The sequence below is a fragment of the Dreissena polymorpha genome, chromosome 3, assembly GCF_020536995.1.
Source record: "Dreissena polymorpha isolate Duluth1 chromosome 3, UMN_Dpol_1.0, whole genome shotgun sequence".
NCBI classification, from domain to species: Eukaryota; Metazoa; Mollusca; class Bivalvia; order Myida; family Dreissenidae; genus Dreissena; species Dreissena polymorpha.
Genome location: NC_068357.1, coordinates 135,120,206 through 135,143,383, shown reverse-complemented (window position 1 = coordinate 135,143,383; position 23,178 = coordinate 135,120,206). Strand labels below are relative to the sequence as shown.

The following is a 23,178-nucleotide window of genomic DNA, read 5'->3' as shown; positions in this document are numbered from 1 at the left end:
TTTATGAATGTTTTCTTAATTATGTTTCCTAACAAATAACATTCTTTGTAGGCGTGGTTATGCCACTTATCACCAAATATACAATTTGTTGTTTCATTACATTAACCCACGCTTGATTTCCTTGTTTGTCTATACAAAACAAGTCGCGTGCCGTGTTAGAATAAGCCGTAGAGAGCGTCATTAGTCATTGTCGTGTCTTGTATCGACCGTCGTGTTTCGCTTTCTAAGATTGCGACGATAGAAATCAAATACAACATGAGTATCTCAAGAACATTCTTGCCCTTGGTAAAGACCCAAGTATTTGATGTGTTTTTTCGAAAGGAATAAATAAACAAAAGAGTATATTTAAATCGACTGTCAAAGATGTATTTATAAAGTATCGGTTCAGTTGTTAGCAGGTTGCCATGTCATCATAAGATCGAATATATTAACTGATATTTTAGAATACAGCCAGGTTTATTTAGACGGGGGTAGCCAACGTTGTGTGGATTTTTGTATTTTAAATCGCAGTTTTATATAAAAAAAGAGATTAAATTACTCAGGCACAAAACTGATTTTTAATCATACGTATTGACTTACGTGGATGTTTATATTTCATATCTGGTTAATGAAATAAAATCACACATATTATGATGGTAAAGTTTATTAAACATTATATACATAAAATTATGACTGTCACATTAAATCTTATAAAAAGTATACAAACAATGTTTGCGAGTTAGTCTTTCATCTTCTGAATGCAACATAATCGTCTTAATACTACACGCATTCTTTTAAACAATCGCCGTCCTCTGCTCAACGCCTTCTTTTTTGTAAAGCCCCTAATGGCGTCTCCCTTCAATTGCTGCAGGTTCTTTTCATCAGAGCGGCTGTTGTCATCAGCATGGATCGTGTCATCCTAAAACCAGTTGTCATCATTGCAGCTGTTACCATGACTCGCTGTGTCATCCGCAAAGCCCTTGTCATCATGGTGGTCCTTGTCACGAGAAAGGCCCTTGTCATCAGTAAGGGCCTTGTCCATAGTACAGCCCGTGTCATCCGTAAGGCCCTTGTCATCAGTGTAGCCATTGAGATCAGTGAAGCCCGTGTCATCAGTTCGGCATTTGCCATCAGTGTAGCCATTGGGATCAGTGCAGCCCGTGTCATCAGTGGGGCCCTTGTCATCTATGCAGCCCTTGTAACCATTGCAGCCCTTGCCATTATTGCATCCCTTGCCATCTTTGCAGCTCTTGTCATCTGTGAAGCCCTTGCCATCTGTGCAGCCTTTGTCATCAGTGCAGCCCTTGCCATCTGTGCAGCCCTAGTCTTCAGTGCAGCCATTGTCATATGTGCAGCCCTTTTCATCTGTGCAGCCCTTGTCATCTGTGCAGCCCACGCCATCTGTGCAGCCCTTGCAATCTGTACAGCCCTTGTCATTAGTGCATCCCTTGTCATAATTGCAGCCCTTGTCATCATTGCAGCAATTGTCATCATTGCAGAAATTGTCATCTGTTCAGCCCTTGCCATCTATGCAGTCCTTTGCATCAGTGCAGACCTTGTCATCAGTTCAGCCCGTATCATTAGTGCTACCCTTGTCATCAGTGCAGCAATTTTCATCTGTGCAGCCATTACCATCTCTGCAGCCCTTCGCATCAGTGCAGCCCTTGTCATCAGTGCAGCCCTCGTCATTAGAGCAGCCCGTGTCATCAATGCAGCCATTGTCATAATTGAAGCCCGTGTCATCAGTGCAGCCCTTGTCATACTTGCAGCCCGTGTCATCAGTGCAGACCTCGTGATCTGTGCAGCCCTTGTCATAATTGCAGCCCGTGTCATCAGTGCAGTCTTTTTCATATGTGCAGCCCTTGTAATCAGTGCATCTGTTGTCATAAGTGGGACTCTTGTAATCATGGTGGCCCTTGTCATGAGAAAGGCCATCAGTAAGGCAATTGTCCATAGTGCAGACCTTGTCATCAGTGTCGCCCTTGTCATACGTGAAGCCATTGACATCGGTGGGGCCCTTGTCATCAGTGAGGCCCTTGCCATCAGTGTAGCCATGAAGATCAGTGCAGCCCGTGCCATTATTGTGGCCCATGTCATATGTGCAAACCTTGTCATCATTGCAGCCCTTGTCATTAATGTGGCCCTTGTCATCAGTGCAGCACCTGTCATAAGTGCAGCCTTTGTCACCAGTGCAACAATTACTATCATCGAGGTACTTGACATATGTGCAGCCCTTGTCATCTGTAAGGCTCTTGACATCAGTGCAGCCATTGACATCAGTGAGGCACGTGTCATCGGTGCAGCCATTGTCATTATTGCAGTCCGTGTCATCAGTGCAGACTTCGGCATCTGTGCAGCTCTTGTCACAATTGCAGCCCGTGTTATAATTGAAGCCTTTGTCATCTGTGAAGCCCTTGCAATCAGTGCATCTGTTGTCATCAGCTGGACTCGTGTCGTCATTATTGCATCCCTTGACATATGTACAGCCCTTGTCATTTGTGCAGCCCTTGTCATCTGTGCAGCCCTTTTCATATGTGCAGACCTTGCCATCTGTGCAGCCATTTGCATCATTTCTGACCTTGTCATCAGTGAAGCCCGTGTCATCAGTGCAGTGCAGACCTTGTCATCTGTGCAGCCCTTGTCATTAGTGCAGACCTTGCCATCTGTGCAGCCATTTGCATCATTTCTGACCTTGTCATCAGTGAAGCCCTTGTCATCAGTGCAGACCTTGTCACTTATGCAGCACTTGTCATTAGTGCAGACCTTGTCATCTGTGCAGCCCTTATCATCCATGCAGCCCTTACCATCATTGCAGCTCGTGTCATCAGTGAAGCCCTTATCATCATTGCAGCCACTGTCATCAGAGCAGCCTTTGTCATATGTGCAACCCTTGTCATCAGTGCAGCTATTGTTATCCGTGCAGCCCTTGTCATTATTGCAGCCCTTGTAATCCGTACAGTCTATGCCATCAGTGCAGCCCTTGTCATCAGTGCAGCCCTTGTCATAAGTGCAGCCTTTGTCACCAGTGCAACAATTACCATCATCGAGGTACTTGACATATATGCAGCCCTTGTAATCTGTAAGGCCCTTGCCAACAGTGCAGCCATTGACATCAGTGATGCCCGTGTCATCAGTGCAGCCCCTGTCAACATTGCAGTCAGTGTCATCAGTGCGGACTTCGGCATATGTGCAGCTCTTGTCACAATTGCAACCCGTTTTATCATTGCAGCCTTTGTTATCTGTGAAGCCCTTGCAATCAGTGCATTTGTTATCATCAGCTTGACACTTGTCATCATTATTGCAGCCCTTGACATCTGTACAGCCCTTGTCATATGTGCAGACCTTGCCATCTCTGCAGCCATTTGCATCTTTTCTGACCTTGCCATCAGTGCAGCCCGTGGCATCAGTGCAGTGCAGACCTTGTCATCTGTGCAGCCCTTATCATCAGTGCAGCAATTATCATCATTGCAGCCCGTGTCATCAGTTCAGCCTTATCATCATTGCAGCCAGTGTCATCAGTGTCGCCATCGTACTATTGCGTTGTCGCGTTGTCGATATCGTACTATCGCATTGTCGCCATCGTACTATCACATTGTCGCCATCGTTCTATCGCACTATCGCATGGTCGCCCTCTGGATTTTAATGTGTAACAACAATGGCCCTAAAGGTATTCCATAATATTCGCACTAGCTCGATATTCGCGTTTCACCTTTGAATGTCAAGTGTTTTAAGAGACGTGTTAAATTTCAGAAAACCAGACAAAGGCGAAAATCTAAGTTTGTTTGCAACACCAATATATCACTGAAAAATGTAATGCCCAAACATACACTTTCCAGTATTCATGACCTTATACACGTGCGCCAATCTGGTCTGATTTTCTCATTACTATAACAAATATACGATGTACATAATCACAAAATACTTCTTATAAATTTACTCTTAACACATTGTTTATGCGAAGTAAAGAATTACGAGAGTATAACATCACTGAGCGACTTGTCCAAATAGTACGGAGTTCAAGATTGGATATTTACCATCGTCAACGATGATGCGAAAACAATACGTTTTACAATTGAGTTGTGTCGTAAAGTTAGTTTAGCAAGTATGCCGGTTATTCGGATCAATAAGGCAACCTGACAAAGCAACTAGCAACAAACATCGCAGGCCTTATAGGAACCTTTTCACGTGTCGGTAAATTGACAAATTAAAAAAAAATGTTTCAGATTCGCACATGTTCGTTGTAGTAAAGATATTTGTGAGCCAACTGTAATACTGAACATAAACCGTGCTATAAAATATCCATTATATGCATCTGTTGACGTATTAAAAACCTGAAAATTATAAAGCGTTGCAACGCGAAACGATTGAATAATTTGGTTCTTTTGTTGTCGTTATGTTTCGTGACACTACGAGGATTGCTTATATAAAGTATAAAATACATACTTTATTGTATGAGCACGGATGGTCGAGTGGTCTATGCGTTGGACTTGTATACCAGGGCAGTGGTTCAAGCCCATTTGAGGGTTACTTTTTTCTTTTTTTAATTTTATTCTTGATTTATTTACTGGGGCTTTTTAGATCCAATGTTTACATTTATCAATGTAAAGCAATGTAAAGCATTTAATTGCCAACTTCAATACAAGCCAAAATCTGCAAAAAGGTCCGTTTAACAACCACACGGTACACACGGAAGCGACGGAAGCTATCGAAAACGCTCGACAAAAATCATAACGATATTGTTGCCACAGTTCCATCGAGAACCTCCTCGTTTGATAGGTGTTACAGCTGAAAGTAACCAATACCACGAACAATCTCCCAACTGTCATTGGATCCATGTAGGAAATGTCCCTGTCCAAAGTTAACAAAGCGGTGGACTAGTGCAACATTCAGCACACACTGCTCGTCAACTTCATATAGTTACTTGGGCCGTATTCACCAACAATTTTTAACTAAGAATAAAGAATCAAGAAAATTCGTATTCTTTACTTTTCTTAGAACGTTCTTAGGTCGAGTAAAAGACCACAGAACCGGATGAAAGCCGATAGAGTAACGGTGCTACTCACGGTCGCCGAGAGGGGGAAAACACTTCATATTCAGGTGATTTACAAGGGACAAAGAGAGCACTGTCTTTCAACGGGCGTGTCGTCACATTAAGGATAGGACTTTTCGTAAACGAACATGCAGTGGAGCATAGCAAACGACAAAGAATCATTTCGTCTTTTAAATTATTATTTTCGTTTAAAATGTATATCTGTCTTTAGAAAATAAGTTTATTTTAAAATATCTTAATGCAATGAACAATTAAGAAGTATAATATGCATGTTAACAGAAATGAATGAAAGGAAACGTAAGTTTCGAGTTGGTTAAATGATTGTTCAAGTGCACTGACACATGACTGCAAGTTCGACGTCAATAAAAACGTTCAGGGTGACCCCCGTGCTCATTGGTACTCGCGCCATCACTCCATGTGACTCCATCTTATTCCTGCATTTGGAGGCCGAGATACCACACCCGCATGAGCTGTTCACACTGAAACGAAACAAGACGGATGCGCTTGGTTTATATCCGCACAACGAATATCTGTACATTATGGGTATTGGCCTTTCTATTAACCTTTCCAAAATAATCGGCTGACATTTGCTAAATAAAATGGGAGTCACATAACGGCGAAAATAGTTTACAAAAATGCACGTAACAACAAGAGAAGTAAATACAACTTTGAGTTTCAATAATGGGAGCCACGTAAAGTTATGTTGACCACGTTCTCAGTAAAACTGTTTCCTTAAACGCTTAAAACGAATTGTGTGCACAAGCACAGGAATGACCAACTAAAATCTTCACCTTCCTGTCAACAACCGAAGAGTCAATGGTTGTTTGATAAACTTGCTAGGTTTTCACGACTAAAATCAATCAATTACTTTTACACAATGACTAAATATATGATGTTTTGCCAAAAAATAATGTGTCTGTATTTATAGGTTATTAGACGTTTCACTGTAAAATACGGAAATATCTTTGGACGAGCACACATTTTGAATCATATTGGACGAGCCGTTAGGCGATATGAATTCAAACTGTGTGCGAGCTAATAATATATCACTATGAATTCAAGCTGTGTGTGAGTTTAAATATATCACGTAATGTACAGTTTATACGTCTAAATATTTTTTTAATTCTATATCCCTTTCTTAAGCTCTTTGTTTGATTTCATTGCTGCAATATGCATGTATAATCATTATTTGCAGCACGATAATCAGTAAAACTTATTGAATATACACTACGTCTAGCGCGATTTCTGCCATCCACATCGGATCACCGTGATTCAGCCCAGAATCTCACCACGATACATCGCTGAACACGGTGATTTAGCCGTGGCGAATTGCGGTGTTAGTCTCTGCGTTATCGGGAAATTGATCTCACGGTGGACCACCATGAAAGCGGTGGACCACCGCGGCCTCGGTGGTTCGCGGTGAAATACAGGTACATGTGAATGAATATGTATATTTCGATAGAACTTTGCAAAAATTATACGGTCTGCAATATCGAAATATACGTTCACATTTATCTGTATTTAACCGCAAACCACCGAGGCCGCGGTGGTCCACCGCGATAATGGTGGTCCACCGTGAGATCGATTTCCCGATAACGCCCGCGATGTTCAGCCACTGTCGACGCGATCTATCATGATGGAAACACCTTCCGATCGCGGTGATTTTCCACGCTCACGAAAAATTGTCCACGGTGGGAGTGAGGTAGATGGAAGAAATCGCGTTAGACGTAGTGTATCTATGAGAAATGTGTGGATTAGCAATTTCATCTACTTAGAATCGATTATTGTACATTCTGATACTTTTTCTTGGTAACGGCTTTTATCTTTATATAACAATTGCTAAGTGCACTTGTATTCAACTGTCCAATATGGAAAAATACAGACTTTTTGGATCCAATACCGGAATATACATGTAGATATGAAGAGTGCCAATTGGATGAATTCATTGGACACAGTTTATAAGCTATATCTGTCAGCCGCTACAAAAAAATGCATGTACGCCGAACGTTGGAAATGAATGTTTGTCAGAAAAGTAGACAACATGCTTTGCAAATGACAAAAACAAAGGTATGTGATGTGAGGACAAGTATATTTATCAGATTAAACTCGAGATATATACCTTTGACACACGGGCGTGAAGAAATATGGGTACTGCCCAAAGTCATCCTTCAGAACTGGAACTCGAGTGACGCCATTACAGTTAGAAATGCACGTGACCTCTGTTATGACAACGATCTTGTTCTGCCTGTAAATCACAACATAGTAGCCGTGGTGATTAGAGCGTCGGTTGTTCTAATAAAACAAGGAGTGGTTGAGTTGATGCTGATAATAATGGTTGTTGTAATTTGTTATGACGTTCGTGTTCATCGGCTAAGGTCAGTGTCATTTATTAGACACTTTATGTAATAGTGAGCATACAGGGTTAAATGCAGCTTATCATATACAATACACGGTTGCAATGCATATACTATACGGTCTGGTCAGGGGCTACTCTGTTATCAAGTGAGACTGCGGAGTCTTGCGAGAATATACAGCGGACAGGATAGCTGATGACTGGACACACGGAATACATATCGCAGATGACCCATTTTTGCACGACGATATTTTATGACAGAAACGCGCAACATAAATTCAAAGACCTGAGTAAACAACGTTGACGTTGTCATTTTTCAGACCACGGGTACTTGTTTATTTTGTTTCTGTTTTCAATTAAAAATTTGTATCTTGTTCTCACGAGGGTGTTGATGGTGCACATGCTAGAGGCGAGTGTGTGATGGTGATTGGAATGGTTGGAAGTAATACATGTTAACCCATTTATGCCTAGTGGACTCTCCCATCCTTCTAAATTGGATCTTTTTTTTCTCCGAAATTAGGGATGTCTAGTATATTTATTTCTATATTTAGAATATGTCTTACAGAAATTCCTTTAAGCAAACAGCGCAGACCCTGATGAGACGCCGCGTCATGCGGCGTCTCATCTGGGTCTACGCTGTTTGCCAAGGCCTTTTTTCTAGACGCCAGGCATAAATGGGTTCATAACGCGTTGGTACGTTACGTTTTGCATGCCGATTGGTCTTGCCGCCGGAACCGAGCACGCGACGTTAGATCCAGGCATTTCTCCGTATCTGTTTGCTGTGAAAGACATTTAATGAAATCCGGCATTCCCTGGAGAGTGTCGGTGCGGTTGTAAAACTCATCCAAGTTGTATTCCAGCAAACCAGTAGCTCTGAACTTCATTTTCATCATCTTCTCCTTTTGTTCACGACAACAGTTCTTTCTGCTACATTTGCAAGTTTGCTCATACCCTGCTACCTGAATAATTAGCAGCAAGAGGATCACAAGTACAGCCGTGACAACCTTCATGGTATTGCTATTCTGAACTTTGTCTTGATCGATGATTAATACTGCTGAAACAGAAAATATTATATACTATTTTTAAATTTATATTTATATGGCATTCTAAATTAATGGCTGTAATAAAATAAAAAAAGCAGGTTTATTTGATGTATTATTGCAATTCATACGAGGCGATGTGGCTATTATAATATATATGAAACGTAGCAATATTTGAACAACGAATTTTTATAATGTCAACATACGTTTTGGTATTAGTATAGGAAATGTTAAGCTTACATTTATTTGCGGGGTATGCCTTTACAACTGCATGCGATAGTGTCATTATATTAAAAAATGCAAAATAAGATCAGAACAGCTTCGAAAAATTAATGACGTTCAACGTTTAAAAGTTGAGTTACATTCATTCATCTTTAACAGCAGTGAATAAAGCAAAGAATGCATGAATCAAACAGCACTATTTGTTATAAGTAATAATAAGGTCAATAATTACGTTACTTATGATAATAATAATAATAATAATAATTATAATAATAATAATAATAATAATACTAATAATAATAATAATAATAATAATAATAATAATAATAATAATAATAATCGTAATAATAATAATAATAGTAATAATAATAGTAATAATAATAATTATAATTAAAATTCTAATAATAATAATAATAATAATAATAATAATAATATAAAATAATAATAATAATAATAATAATAATAATAATAATAATAATAATAATAATAATCAGCAGCAGCAGCATCATCAACAGCAGCATCATCATAATCATCATAATCATAATACTAATGCAGTCTGTAACTTTTTACCACTTCGCTTACTCAGCCAGGTAGTGTCTGATACCGTTAGAAAACCAGCATGAATTGCCCTGAACGAATTGATAATGACCACAGACCACAGAGGCATGATTCCTAGGTAATTAATTACCCTCTCACTGGGCTCTATTCCAGATGTTAATATCAGTGGTCAGTGATAAAAGCTATATGAACTGTTAAATATATTTATTTCACAATAGGATTATTAAATGCATGTTTTTTCGGCGTAAGCTGCATAAGCCAGCTTTTCACCTTAGCCTGACCTTTGTAAGTGTCCAATAAAATTCCAATAAAATTTCCCGTGGCTAGGTACGAATGAATACACTTCATTTATTCCATTGGCTGATTTGAGTATACCACCAGAACATTGGAAACATATCCGCGTCTTTGTAACACTGTTTTACTGTATGAAACAATTTTATCTTGAATGAAAATGCTTAATAGATAGAACAGTTTTACACTCAATTCTCGACATCAATACAGTTTGTGCGTACACCTTTTATTTTCAGAGTATTACCAGCGCAAGAGCGTTTATACTTAAAAGGCTATGTTCTCATATTTAGTACTTACTTCCTTATTCCTGTCAACATGTTAACATGTAAAAGTATAAAGAGCAATGGAAGCGAGGCCTCACTTTAAAGCATTGCATTTCAACCCGCGAGGTATATCGGGTCAATTCGCGGACATTCAGAGTTTATATACAGGTCATCACCGGAGTTGGCGGCCAGTAAAATAATCGTTATATAATAAAGACGCTATCCGTGAACTAGGTGACCTGGAATTTTCTTTAGACCAGAAATATGTTAAATGAAGATATTTAGCAATATAATTATGGTATGTAAATAATAGATTCTTAATGTGTTTTCAACAATACAATGATAAATATTATTGTTGATAAATTTAACAATAATTATTCGTCCATATTGCCTAATGTACTAAAGTGATATTATGAGCATGTAACAGTTTATAGGTGTCTATTGCAACCGTTGATTATTTTTGATGTTTCTACTTCATATACACTTATATTAATTAATGCAGCATCATCATACTAAAACAATATACCAGAAAGAGAAAAATAATGCATTTGAATATCAACCGTACTTTCGTTTGACAACTGATCATGCGTTTACGAGTTGAACCTAAATTTAGTTTTAGTGCAGATTGGTTCATACGACACAAAGACACGAAATTGTTTTACGGATCATTTCAGCTTACAGGACTGGGTGGGTCACGTAAGAATATCGAATATAAAATATATTTTTATAAACAACTGGTAGCAAGGTGAGTTGCAGATAATTAATCAGTAACCACATTTTAACTAACTATTTTGACCTGTTAATTCTTTCAGCTCAATTCAACAGTGCAAAATGCCCATAATATCACTTTAAGCATTAGCACGATGATAATTGATACTGTTAATAATCGAATCAAATAGCAATGCCCGACAAACCACTAAAACGCGTTTGTTCGAAGAACGCGCCTATAAATACGGATACTTCTCGTGTGGCCGGTTGACTCATATGTTTAAATTTCACTTCCATTCTTCTTTTGGTTTTCTGTTTTGTATCTATAGGTTTATGACCAGCAATATGTTATAATGTAAAATAAGCCGCGAAAACTCCCCGTAACATCCCGTACTGCGTGTGATGCAGCTAAGAACTGCACAGAAAAAGACATTCGCTATACTTGATCTCATTCATTAAACTATTTACGCCGTATATCTTTTTTAAAGATATTTCTTGTAACAATTAACACAAAATTATAATTTAAATGGGAACTTCCTATCAAAACAAGATTACATAATAATACACTTTATATAATAATATTTTAAAGATATTTTAACACATATCAAATGGATACTCTATGAAACCAATAAAGAAATAATTTCAATTATAAGTTTCTGGAGATAGAAATCAGAATCAGAATAACCTTCAAAATCAAGATTTACCTTTCTTGTTTGCAGAGTACATTTATCAAGATTTAATCATTTTCAGGCTTTATGTATTTAAACGATGTCAGAAAATTGAAAATAAAACGATAATTGATCAATACACAATATTAATGAAACGAAATTCTCACACTCGTACATATATACATTTGATCTGAGCTTTTTCTGAGACAGGGATTTTGTAAGAAGTTGGGTAGTGTAGCATTGTGTGTTCCCATTGTTTCTAGATATTTAATCTGTAGATTCATAAGCTGTGCAAGTCTCAATACAGCAGACTCCGGCGGGAGCCATTTCCTGGGATCTGCAGTTCTAACGCCACTTTTCTGGGGTGCATCAAGTTTCTTCGTGATGGTAAGCGCTCTTACCTCCTCATATGAGATTTTCGTGTTGACATATTTCTTTGGGCAGTAAAGAGTCTCGTATAACTGCACAAACAATTCCTCGTTCAGTGTGATTTCCTGATCGCTGCATAAAAAGAGATTGGCTCTGAAGTATTGGTTTTGAATAATCGTTTTCATTACCGTGTCATGAGAAATTTGATGGCATTTTGGGAAAAAGTCATTCCCACCGATGCTAAGGGACAGCTCAATTTTAACTCCAATCATATTATCCCTGAATTTTTTCTCAAATAATTCCAACATTAAAGTCACATTGTAGACATCAAATCTCGATAGTGGTTTTTGTAGAATGACATACACTGGATTCTTAAAGTTCCCGTCCTGTTTTTTTAGAATGACATACACTGGATTCTTAAAGTTCCCATCCTGTTTTCTTGGCCAGAACTTACACAGTCAATATAAGTGTATGTACACTGCATCACTGTCACCTGATGTCACAACACAGACTACTGATTAATTTTCATCTAGTTTGTCCTTTAAATCTACCATCCAGTCAATTACTGACATATCTGCTTCTCCTTTTGACTGGCAAACGTCATGAAGGTAATTAACACCGGGTCCATGTTCAGTGTTTTTAACACAAAGTAGAGTTGAATAACTTGGACACTCACACTCTTCAACACAATTGCATGTACATACTTTTAACTGGCTGTTTACTATTACTTCTTCAATAGATCCAGCAATATTCATGGTTTGCAAGTTCTGAGCTAAGTAAGTACTTCGAAAGACAAGTCATGATACACTGTAGCAATGGATTTTGAAAAATGGTTTTCAAACCAACATACTTTTCTCCATTCTTGTGTTGTAAAATGAACCTTATGCTCTACAATTAATGTTTTTATATTGTCTTCATTTATACGTAAAGTTTCAAAAAGAATGTCTGCATCGTGGAACCTTGTTTTTGAAACAAGCTTATACAGTTCAAACGACGATAGGCAGTCTTTTTTTTCTTCACTACTGTCACACAATACTTCTTTCTGAATTTGAAGCGCTAGTTTTTTGCAAGCCTGTGATGTATCGATATGCGCAAAACAATATTGTAGAACAGAAATAACAGGTATAGCATCCTTTCCATTTATGGAAGTTATTCCTCCTGTGTACTTTTGTAGAGAGCGTTTAAATTAAATCTTCGTTATCCTTTCTCAGTCTTTGTTAAAACAGAAAACAAATCCTCGAAATATATTAAACTCTCAAATGAACTTGATCCAGGAACTTGTTCTCTTACTATCTTAAATGTGGTTGAAAATTTCATTATCAACCAGTATAGAGCACCTGAAAAAAACAACAAATTAATCAACTTTAAAGTATATAATTTCTCCTAAATCAGCAAACATTATAGAAATGCAGTTGCTGTATTTTTCAATATACACTGGTAACTAAACTGGTAACTCATTGTCGGCTCGGGTACTACTTACATGTACCCCTGGTACTCTTTAGTATACTTACATGTACATGTGTACCCCAGGCACGGTAAATATACTTAAACATAACTGGTCGATATAAGACTGTACCCGATTTGTATTCCCGTACAAAATCCGATGTCGTAAAGCGTGCTTAGACCATTTTACCGTGAAACGATATTGCTTATCTTAAACAAACTTTTTTTTAACTGCATCAAAATGCTTTTTGATTATAGATTTTAATAATATACAGAGGCCATTTAACAGAAAATTAACAGAAATTTAAAAATAATTAATTTAAATTAATAGCCGAAAACGACAGATTTAGTGTTAAAATAACGGGTACATTTATGTATATTGACCGTACGCGGGGAACATGTAAATATACTTAATGGTACCCGGGGTACATGTAAGTAGTACCCGAGCCGACAATGAACAATCGAGCGTCAATAAAACAACTTCCAACATGTGCAGCTAAAACCCATAATTTATATCTTGGTTTGGGCACATTTTGCGCGAACCTACCATATATCCCGTGAAAATGTCTTAATTTCGTGAGTTTTAATTATACCATTTTTTTCATATTTTAACACCACAAAAAGGAATTAAATTAAAACAGAGAGAATTGCATTAATAAACAAAAACAATTTATCAAACGAAATTTAGAAGATTAAAAAGTTAACTTACCATTAGTGTAATCTTCCCGACATATCTTCAGATATAAGTATAGTATACACCAATGAAACCAAAATATCACAAAGTTTTGAAAACAAACTAATACATGTGTTGTATCTAATTATACTGCCTCACTGTACCACAGCCCAATGGAAGCTCACACAACTGCCACATTGTTTAGAAAGGGGCTTATCAGTCAGGTCAGAAACACATGTGCATGCTGGCAGATAGAGGGATTCTTATCTTGAATCTTAATTTTTGGTCAGTTAGGCTGCCCATGGCAAATGATAACAATTAGGCATCACACTGTGCTAGAATCCAGAGAATTCTCTGAGTAGGTGGTAAAAAGTTACAGACTGAATGCTAAATATTATTGCTAAATATAAATAATAATAATAATAATAATAATCACAAATATGTGCTCTATCGTTAAAGCGTCACCAAGACAAAAATAAATTGTTGTATATCCACAGTGATTACCTAATATACATCCGCAAGATCGCAAAGCTCGAAACACGAATATCTACTAGACTCGCAAATAAAAATATAGTGTTTAAAAAAAAACACACAACGGTTTTGGATTGGATCAAATATTTAATTAAATCCAGATAAGAGTTACGTGGGTTTTTATTATCCGGCTGGGTACAGGGTGTGTCATACTGGGTTATATAAGCGACACGCGTGATTAGGAAACCGACACCGGTGAGTATTATAACCGGGGCGTCAGGCAGTTACAAACAGGAGGTGGTAGTTTTATGTAATCTGATTGAAGATGAATTGATGACATAGTAGTTCTTTCAGAAGTAGTATCATAACTAGTAGATGTCGAAATAGCAGCAGCATCAGCGTCAGTAGTAGTTGTAGCAGCTGACGAGATAGTATTTAAAGAGGCAATAGAAATAGAAGAAAATGTTGCAGTAGCAGTAGTAGATGTAGCACTAGTAGTAGCAGCAGCAGCAGCAGCAGCAGCAGCAGTAGTAGTAGTAGTAGTAGTAGTAGTAGTAGTAGTAGTAGTAGTAGTAGTAGTAGTAGTAGTAGTAGTAGTAGTAGTAGTAGTAGTAGTAGTAGTAGTAGTAGTAGAAGTATTAGTAGTAATAGTAGTAGTAGTAGTAGTAGTAGTAGTAGTAGTAGTAGTAGTAGTAGTAGTAGTAGTAGTAGTAGTAGTAGTAGTAGTAGTAGTAGTAGTAGTAGTAGTAGTAGTAGGAGGAGTAGTAGTATTTGTAGCAGTAGCACTAGAATTAGTAGTAGCATTAGCAGTAGTAGCAGCAGTAGCAGCAGCAGTAGTAGTAGTAGTAATAGCAGTAGCAGTAGCAGTAGTAGTAGTAGTAGTAGTAGTAGTAATAGTAGTAGTAGTAGTAGTAGTAGTAGTAGTAGTAGTAGTAGTAGTAGTAGTAGTAGTAGTAGTAGAAGTAGTAGAAGTAGTAGTAGTAGTAGTAGTAGTAGTAGTAGTAGTAGTAGTAGTAATAGTAGTAGTTGTAGAAGTAGTAGTAGTAGTAACGTGGTATTAGTGTGGGCGAATAACTTACTCATAAAATCTAAACTTTAAACGTGTGAATATAGTAGTTGTACTCTAATTGCATTTCCATCTTAAGGTAAACGCCTATAAAAACATACATGCCTGAAATAGCATAAATACGACACCTGCTGATGGTAATCTGGTAAAAATATTTTTAATGAATACAGCCATGTGGAACGTGTATGGATTAATGCCATTATAATGGAAATATACATTTTTAATTTATCGTTGTTTATTAATTAATTTTTTTATTCGGACATTTTTGATATGCTATCCTAGGAGTATCATATGAAATCATCGTTATTTGACAAAAAATGCGAAATTATAATTGGTTAAAAAACGAGTTAACCAAGCATTTAAAATGAAAGCCATGACACACGTGTGAGCCACTAGGTAATCATGCGCAGCAAATACAAGCTGGTCACATAATATGACATCTCAATAAATCAGAGTTTGTACCATCTCGTAACAAAGCTGTCTGATGACACATGGCTAAATAGCAAATCATGGGAGGAGGGGGAATTTTACATTTATCTATCTATGTGTGACGAAGATTTCCGTAGCTTTAATGAGATCCCCGTTGCCCGTATTGATTTCTTAAGATATGTTTAATTTACTGGTGTTTGACTTCGAATTTAAATACGTTTTCATTAGATGATATATTTAATATAAGTGAATCATATATTGGATAATAGTCTGATTTGTTTCTACAGAATATGTTTATGTTATAGTCTTTGAAATTGTTGAAAAAAGCTTTCAAATGCAAAAAAAGGACCACGTGTTCCCAGAGCGCACAACTGAATACTGATAAAGGAGAGACCGAGTTGCTGAAATGTTCAGCTAAGCTTATGGCTATTAACTTTTGGATCAAGTTATTAATACTATGTAGGCGTTGCACTTTAAATAAATGCATTAATAAAAAACACATAGTACTCACACATAATTTTATTATATAAATCTTAATTGTGCATTTAGTTAACAGGCTGTTAACTCAAGTAGCTGTGAAGGTTCAAGGGACTTGCCCCTATTTTACGAATAATCTTAAGTACAGTTTAACAAGCTTAAGTTCAACTATTTGATATTGCAATGAAATAAGAAAAAAAGTTAAATGGCAAGGATATCAGTAAAACTGATGGATGCTCCACAATGATGCTTTGTCGATATATGGTTTGTGTGGACAAAAAGTGTGACCTTCAGAAAATCTATTATTAGCCTCTGTGACCTTGACCCCAGTGACCTCAAACCTCATCAAAAAGGTAGAGGTCTTTGCAAGGTACCTACATCCCAAATATATAAGAGATGGATCAAATATTGAAGGCGCTATGAGAAACTGTAACCAAAGTGTGACCTTGAGAAAATCTAGTATTAGCCTTGGTGACCTTGACCCCAGTGACCTCGAACCTCATCAAAAAGTAGAGGTCCATGCAAGGTACCTACATGCCAATTTGGTAAGAGATCAGTAAAATATTGAAGGCGCTATGAGAAACTATAACAAAATTGAGACGGAAAAATATTTTTAGCCTTGGTGACCTTGACCTTGACCAAAGTGATCTTAAACCTCATCAAAAGGTAGAGGTCCATGCAAGGTACCTACATGCCAAATATGTTAGAGAACGGTAAAATATGGAAGGTACTATGAGAAACTGTAACAAAGTTGTGACATAAAAATCTTTTATTAGCCTCGGTGACCTTGACCCCAGTGACCTCAAACCTCATCAACAGGTAGAGGTCAATGAAAGGAACCTACATGCCAAATATGTAAAAGATTGGAAAAATATTGAAGGTGCTATGAGAAACTGTAACAAAATTGTGACGGAAAAATCTATTATTAGCCTCAGTGACCTTGACCCCAGTGACCTCAAACATCATCAAAAGGTAGAGGTCCTTCCAAAATACCTAAGTACCTACATGCCAAATATGTAAAAGATCGTTAAAATATTGAAGGCGCTATGAGAAACGGTAACAAAAGTGTGACGAAAGTAAGGAACCCCAAACTGGCAACTATATGCTCCCCATATATATATATATATATATATATATATATATAGATATATATATATATATATATATATATATATATATATATATTCACACATATGACCAGTTACGGGGTCTCTGATTTAGACATAGGTCATGGGGTTCCCACTTTAAACACGTGTATCTCCATACCCTTTTTTATCCGATATTAACACGAATTAAGGTATATAAGGGTACCTTATATATTGTTATTTATGAACACGCCATTTATTTAACGTCTTATACAAGGAATATATATAGCGAACTTATTTGCGAGGTATATACAATTTCAATTTCAGACGTGATTGTGGTTTTCGATTTAAGACCTTATTGTGAGATTTGATTGCATTACCTCCCCTACACCCCCCTCATAGTAATTAAAGGAGCCTAGATTGCGGGGTTGTATATAGACCCCGTTTTTTTTATTGACCTCGTAAGTACAGTCTGAAAACTACAGAGACCGCGTAACTGGCACTATGTATTGGTATATATATATATATATATATATATATATATATATATATATATATATATATATATATATATATATATATATATATATATATATATATATATATATGGGGAGAATAAAAAATAGGCCCGAGGACAAGCTCTGATTCGATCGCAAAGGTGCCAGTAATAATTTCTTTTTGTTTTGTGGATTTGACAGCAAAAAGATTACGGACACATATCCAGGTTACGATTATCAATAAGCATTGATAATGCCCAGTCAATAACACAGAAATGGTTACGTAAACGCGGTTGTCAGTATCATGTCAGCGTGTCAACATCTTTTGAGTTGTCATCATGCCCTAAGCGTTTGTTCAGGGCTGTCGCTGCTATTGTTTTCGGTATTAACCTGTATGTCAGTGATTATATGACATCAGAAATCCGTCTTTAAAATATTGATCATGGAACGCTATAAGTCCATATGCCGTGAAATATACGCTCTCGGTCCCAAACAAAGTCTCAACTCTAAATACTGACCAGTTAGAAGGCTTGTAATTTATTTAGCGTGCATTTCCACGAGTCAAATATAAAGCCATATATTGACTTTATGAATGTTCATAGGGAAGTTAGATTGACCAGGTGTTCAGTTTACCTCACGGCTTTACATGATACATTTGCCCCATTGTAAGTGGACATGGATATCACACATAACAGCTGGTTGAATACGTGTCAAGAATTAGCGACCGCCGCACGGATGCGTTCGTCATACATAAGCATTTATCATCGCGGAAAAGGTCGTTATAGATACACCGAGAATGATGTGGTCGCTCATGGCACGGAGTGTATATTGACTAGAGTCCGTGCTCATGGTGACGACATGATGACGATATGTAAAGAGAAAAATATGTGTAAGGTCTTGGAGAAGTTGAGATAACGCAACTTGCGTGACTATTGCTGAAAGGGTAGCCCCTGAACAGACTGCACCAATGTGCAAGCTCGTCAAGAGCAACGCTGGTGGAATATGGCATAAGTCCCATTTTCGTATGACGCAGCTCAATTAAGCAGTTACCATCAACCAACTCAATAGAAGTAAGTTGTATTTTTATTTATATTTATTTATCGATCAATAATATTCAATACATAATGTTCAAAGCTTATAATACACAATATCTCTCAATAACGAAGTACACCTTTCTTAGTCCTGCTGCTTTAGCGCACATTGCATCATGGGAAAAATATTTGTCATTTTATGTACCTACATGTTTCAATAATCATACAGCAATTTTACCAAACAGGTTTAATGCAAAAAGATTTTTCTAAATTAGTAAACAAGAGTTGTGAAAAAGTCATTACTTTTTTCATTAAACAAATTCAACTCCACAAATTTGTTCTTTCCCTTAAATATTACTGATTATTATCTAAGGGTGTAATAAATGTAGACATAAATGTAACGGTTACAGATTTTATAGAATATTTGAACATAAACATAGAGGTACATATAAGTTTGAAAAACACACGTAATATTCAAGTAGCACAACATTCGCAGCTCTTAACGCCACATAGCACAGTTATTGCAACAGAGGTAGAGAGAGACATTAATTTTTATCCTTTAAGCACAGTCATTCTTTTATATTCATGTGGTAGAATCGATCGTATTGGCTTTATTAAGTTTTTTCATTAAAATTACTATCTAATGAACTTAACTTTTAATAGCCTTTGAACTGAAAACAACTAACAACACTAACAAGTATAATGTAATCTAAATTCTTAGTAAACAATAAAATCTCAACTCACATGCCTGTAAACTTACATGAATGTAATAAATAAAGCAAATAAAATGAATGTAGTCAATGAAGTAAAAAATGCTTCAGGAAAATTTGCTTAAAAGGACAAGTTCACAGATTTTCTTAACTTTTAAAAATGTCATGAAATTAACAAATTAACACATATACAATATTTGGAATAGTTTTAAATAATTATAATCACAGGAAAATTCTTTAATAAAATATATGCACACCCTGGTGTTCAATGGGGGGACCCTTAGAAAGCAAAATAAAAACGCGCTACCACTATACCATGCAGACTTTTGAATGTACACAGCACAGGTGGTTAGCATGTGGCTATGATATTAATAAGTGAAAACATCATTTTGAATGAAAACTAATCAAATTATAACGAAAAATCAACTTATCTGAAAAAAAATTCACTATCAAATATATATAAGGTATTCAACTCAAAATCACCCGAAAACAGGGTGCATCTATAAGAACAGCCATAACTTCATCAATTGTGCAGCGATTTCCGTGAACTTGGCCTTATTCAACACAGAAATAAATTTCCTTTCTGGAAATGTACATATATTGTAATATTTTTACAAATGCTAGGTCAAATTTTAAGAAATAACACGAATCACAACTTGTACCCCTTTAAATTCTCAATCACACATCCTAGATAATAAGGCAAAACAATGTGATTACAGCACTTCCATTCAAAGATAATCTCATACACAGTATTGATTCTTATGCCATGTGCCGCCAGCGTAGCTCCACACCAGCCTGTGCAGTCTTTTCAGGAGCTCCCCTGTCCACTAATCAGACTATGGAACCTTGGGTTACTTTGTAGGGGAAAGAGTTGCCCCTGATAAGACTGCAAGACAGCCAAAGCTGGTCTGGAGTTACACTGGCCTCATATGGCATAGGATCCATCCTCACAGTATGGGGCTCATAGCATACACACATCCTTCAATTTCACATTAAATACGTAGCCATAAATTACACTTACACAAAGTACATGGACAAAATAAATCCAAACAAAGTTATTTTCTTAAACAAATTGTGTTCAGGATAGGCCATAGATGCATTCATTTGTTATTTCACAATAATAAAAAATGGTTTTAATACTTACACACTTCTCCAAAATAAAATGTATTTATTTAATAAAAAAATCCATTTTAAATGATGCTGATATCGGACATATTAGTTCGGATTAATTAAAGGATAATTGGCCTTTAATTGACAGCTAAGTATGTATGATATGTAATTTCAACAAATTTCTCCTTTCCTATGTATGAAACTTAAATCACTATTGTCAGGTCACAATTTGTTTCCTTTTGCTAAGTGAACACTCCAGTTTCATCACTTAAAAGCCGGATCTCACTTGCTTGATTTTGCGGTGGTAAAATTTTAACTAACATTAACTAGTAGGCTGGGTTTATCTGCCAGTGATTTGCTGCTAACATTAGAGTGTTTATAAATAGAAACACATGTTTGAGCAGACAGCATTTGGTATACTGTTGAATCTGTATTTACATGTAAACTTGATTTGAGTCATTCGCTAGCTATTGGCTGAGAGAAGTTCATAACCTTTCAAGTGGGCGGTGCTTAGCATTTACAGGGAAATTTGAATTTCAAGCAGACAACAAAAAACTTTTTCTGTAAGTCAATAACTATATAACTTTCAACCACCAAATTACACATACATATTGTTTGTATACTAAAGTATATGTATGCCAAATTTCATTGCAAAATATTAAATACAAACTTAAATATTATGAAAATAATCATTTTTGTTTTCTGCTGTTTACACACCAGTGTACAACTGAAAAGTAGACATTTTGTGAGTTTGTGGCCCTTTTATACTGCTTCTCTGGTGTTTAAATCGCTTTTCTTTGACCAAAAATGGAGGCCATCTAAATTTAGATGTTAACCCTCAATGACATATGTAGTTTAAATAAACTAATATTACCTATTATTATAATTTTTAATTTTACAAATACAACACTTTTCACCAAAAAAGACACATGAATAAGATTGAAAATTGTGATACATAAGTATGATTTTAAATTTAATGTCAGTTTAGCTTTAACCACGATAAAAATCAACATTAAAACATTTCTAAAAAATCTTGCTTATTGATAACTATACCATTTGAACATATTTTTCTAAATGATCTTTTTATCCTATTAGAACCCTACCATAGCATTTTGATTGATTTCCCTTTGAAAATATCATTCTCATAATAAATCATTTCAAATAATTATCTCACATTTGTTTCATTTAAAATAAACTGTAAACAAGAGCTGTCACCATGGATGACTTATGCCCCCTATAAATGCTTGATAGAAGTTATGAGCTTTTTTCAAAACCTACACACAGATTTCGAAACCTAAACGCGGACCCTAAGTTCAAGGTCAAGGTCACAGAGGTCAAAATTTGTGTGCGTATGGAAAGGCCTTGTCCGTATATACATGCATAACAAATATGAAGGTTATATCTCAAGGGACATAGAAGTTATGAGCATTTTTCAAAACCTAAACGCAGATTTCAAAACCTAAACGCGGACCCTAAGTTCAAGGTCAAGGTCACAGGGGTAAACATTTTTGTGTGTATGGAAAGGCCTTGTCCATATACACATGCATACCAAATATGAAGGTTATATCTCAAGGGACATAGAAGTTATGAGCATTTTTCGACACCTAAACGCAGATTTCGAAACCTAAACCCGGACCCTAAGTTCAAGGTAAAGGTCACAGGGGTAAAATTTTTTGTGCGTATGGAAAGGCCTTGTCCATATACACATGCATACCAAATATGAAGGTTATATCTCAAGGGACATAGAAGTTATGAGCATTTTTCGAAACCTAAACGCAGATTTCGAAACCTAAACGCGGACCCTAAGTTCAACGTCAAGGTCACAGGGGTCAAAATTTGTGTGCGTATGTAAAGGCCTTGTCCATATACACATGCATACCAAATATGAAGGTCATATCTCAAGGGATATAGAAGTTATGAGCATTTTTCGAAACCTAAACGCAAAGTGTGACAGAAAGACAGACAGACAGACAGACAAACAGTCCGATCACTATATGCCACCTTTTCTTCGAAAAGGGGGCATAAAAAACTGCATTTGATATTAACCAACACAACACGAATAGAAAATCTTTTAAGTCAGAATGAACACATTGTAATGAATACAATCATGCTATAAAAAATACAAATGTAATATATGTCTAACACTTCACCATTACATGTGCAGCTCAAATAACAGACTTATATTGACGAGGTTTGCTGAATAATATACAAACAACTTTTGATAAACAACAAGATTTTAATATAAGAAAGATGCTATTTCTTTTTTTTATGAATTTCCTAAGCTTGAATGCTTTTTCTATGTCTTGATTTATACCAGAAAAACAGGTTTACCAGTCTAGCACTCGATAATTTGGAATGGTTTATGCTTAATGCCTTTGACACAGTCTTTTTGTACATCACTTGCACACAAATATGGACAACCAGTCTAGCTTCTCATGCAATTGCTTTTGCCTCTGGTAAAAAGTGCTCCCAATGTTTGATCATCTGAAAAAGACATAAAAATTACTGGTTAAGAATAAATAACATCCATATCACACTTATCTATTAAACCAGTATAAAGGGGAAATATCACAAATAAAGAAAAGTACAGGAATCAAAAATGTATTAAGCCAACAGTAAGCTTGGACAGAATTTTCTTATTAAAACCTTTTTCTATTCACAATTAGTCTTTAACCAACGTAGGTA

At 36.3% G+C, this 23,178-nt stretch overlaps 3 protein-coding genes across 8 annotated transcripts in view; all 3 read right to left on the bottom strand.

Moving 5' to 3' along the window:
• Positions 1-1,546: 1,546 nt before the first annotated feature.
• Positions 1,547-3,347, bottom strand: LOC127872615 (prestalk protein-like). The gene is made up of 3 exons (XM_052415943.1): positions 3,322-3,347; positions 2,599-3,121; positions 1,547-2,557 (listed from the first exon to the last, which is right to left on the bottom strand). The coding sequence occupies exons 1-3, from the start codon at positions 3,345-3,347 to the stop codon at positions 1,547-1,549; spliced, it is 1,560 nt and encodes a 519-aa protein (XP_052271903.1).
• A 1,843-nt stretch (positions 3,348-5,190) lies between these two features.
• On the bottom strand, positions 5,191-20,674 carry LOC127871563 (uncharacterized). 2 transcript variants are annotated; one of them, XM_052414621.1, is made up of 4 exons: positions 20,528-20,674; positions 8,085-8,436; positions 7,149-7,274; positions 5,191-5,508 (listed from the first exon to the last, which is right to left on the bottom strand). In XM_052414621.1, exons 2-4 carry the CDS (start codon positions 8,390-8,392, stop codon positions 5,355-5,357), a joined length of 588 nt encoding a protein of 195 aa, XP_052270581.1. In that variant the 5' UTR covers positions 8,393-8,436; positions 20,528-20,674; the 3' UTR covers positions 5,191-5,354. The 2 variants fall into 2 exon arrangements, with proteins under 2 accessions (XP_052270581.1, XP_052270582.1); XM_052414622.1 differs by having other exon boundaries at positions 8,085-8,433; positions 20,528-20,664.
• Positions 18,714-23,178, bottom strand: part of LOC127871562 (sorting nexin-2-like) — a 36,607-nt gene continuing 32,142 nt past the window's right edge. For 4 of the 5 annotated variants that reach the window (XM_052414616.1, XM_052414618.1, XM_052414619.1 and 1 more), the window contains one exon: positions 18,714-22,977. In XM_052414616.1, coding sequence (XP_052270576.1) covers positions 22,927-22,977 — 51 coding nt within the window. In that variant the 3' untranslated portion in view covers positions 18,714-22,926. The remainder of the gene's footprint in view (positions 22,978-23,178) is intronic. The other variant, XR_008045452.1, reaches the window with a different exon arrangement.

What these genes read in the sequence shown, in the direction of transcription:
- LOC127872615 (XM_052415943.1), bottom strand. Translation starts at nt 3,347, where the DNA reads ATGCAAATGGCTGCAGAGATGGCAAG. An exon ending in ATGGCTGCAGAGATGGCAAG is followed by an intron (nt 3,122 to 3,321) that starts GTCTGCACATAT and finishes CAATGTTGACAG; the next exon opens with GGGCTGCACTGATGACACGG. An exon ending in AGGGCTGCACAGATGACAAG is followed by an intron (nt 2,558 to 2,598) that starts GTCTGCACTGCA and finishes ACTGATGACAAG; the next exon opens with GTCAGAAATGATGCAAATGG.
- LOC127871563 (XM_052414621.1), bottom strand. Translation starts at nt 8,392, where the DNA reads ATGAAGGTTGTCACGGCTGTACTTGTGATCCTCTTGCTGCTAATTATT. An exon ending in GACCAATCGGCATGCAAAAC is followed by an intron (nt 7,275 to 8,084) that starts GTAACGTACCAA and finishes TGTGATTTACAG; the next exon opens with GCAGAACAAGATCGTTGTCA. An exon ending in TTCACGCCCGTGTGTCAAAG is followed by an intron (nt 5,509 to 7,148) that starts GTATATATCTCG and finishes GTTTCGTTTCAG; the next exon opens with TGTGAACAGCTCATGCGGGT.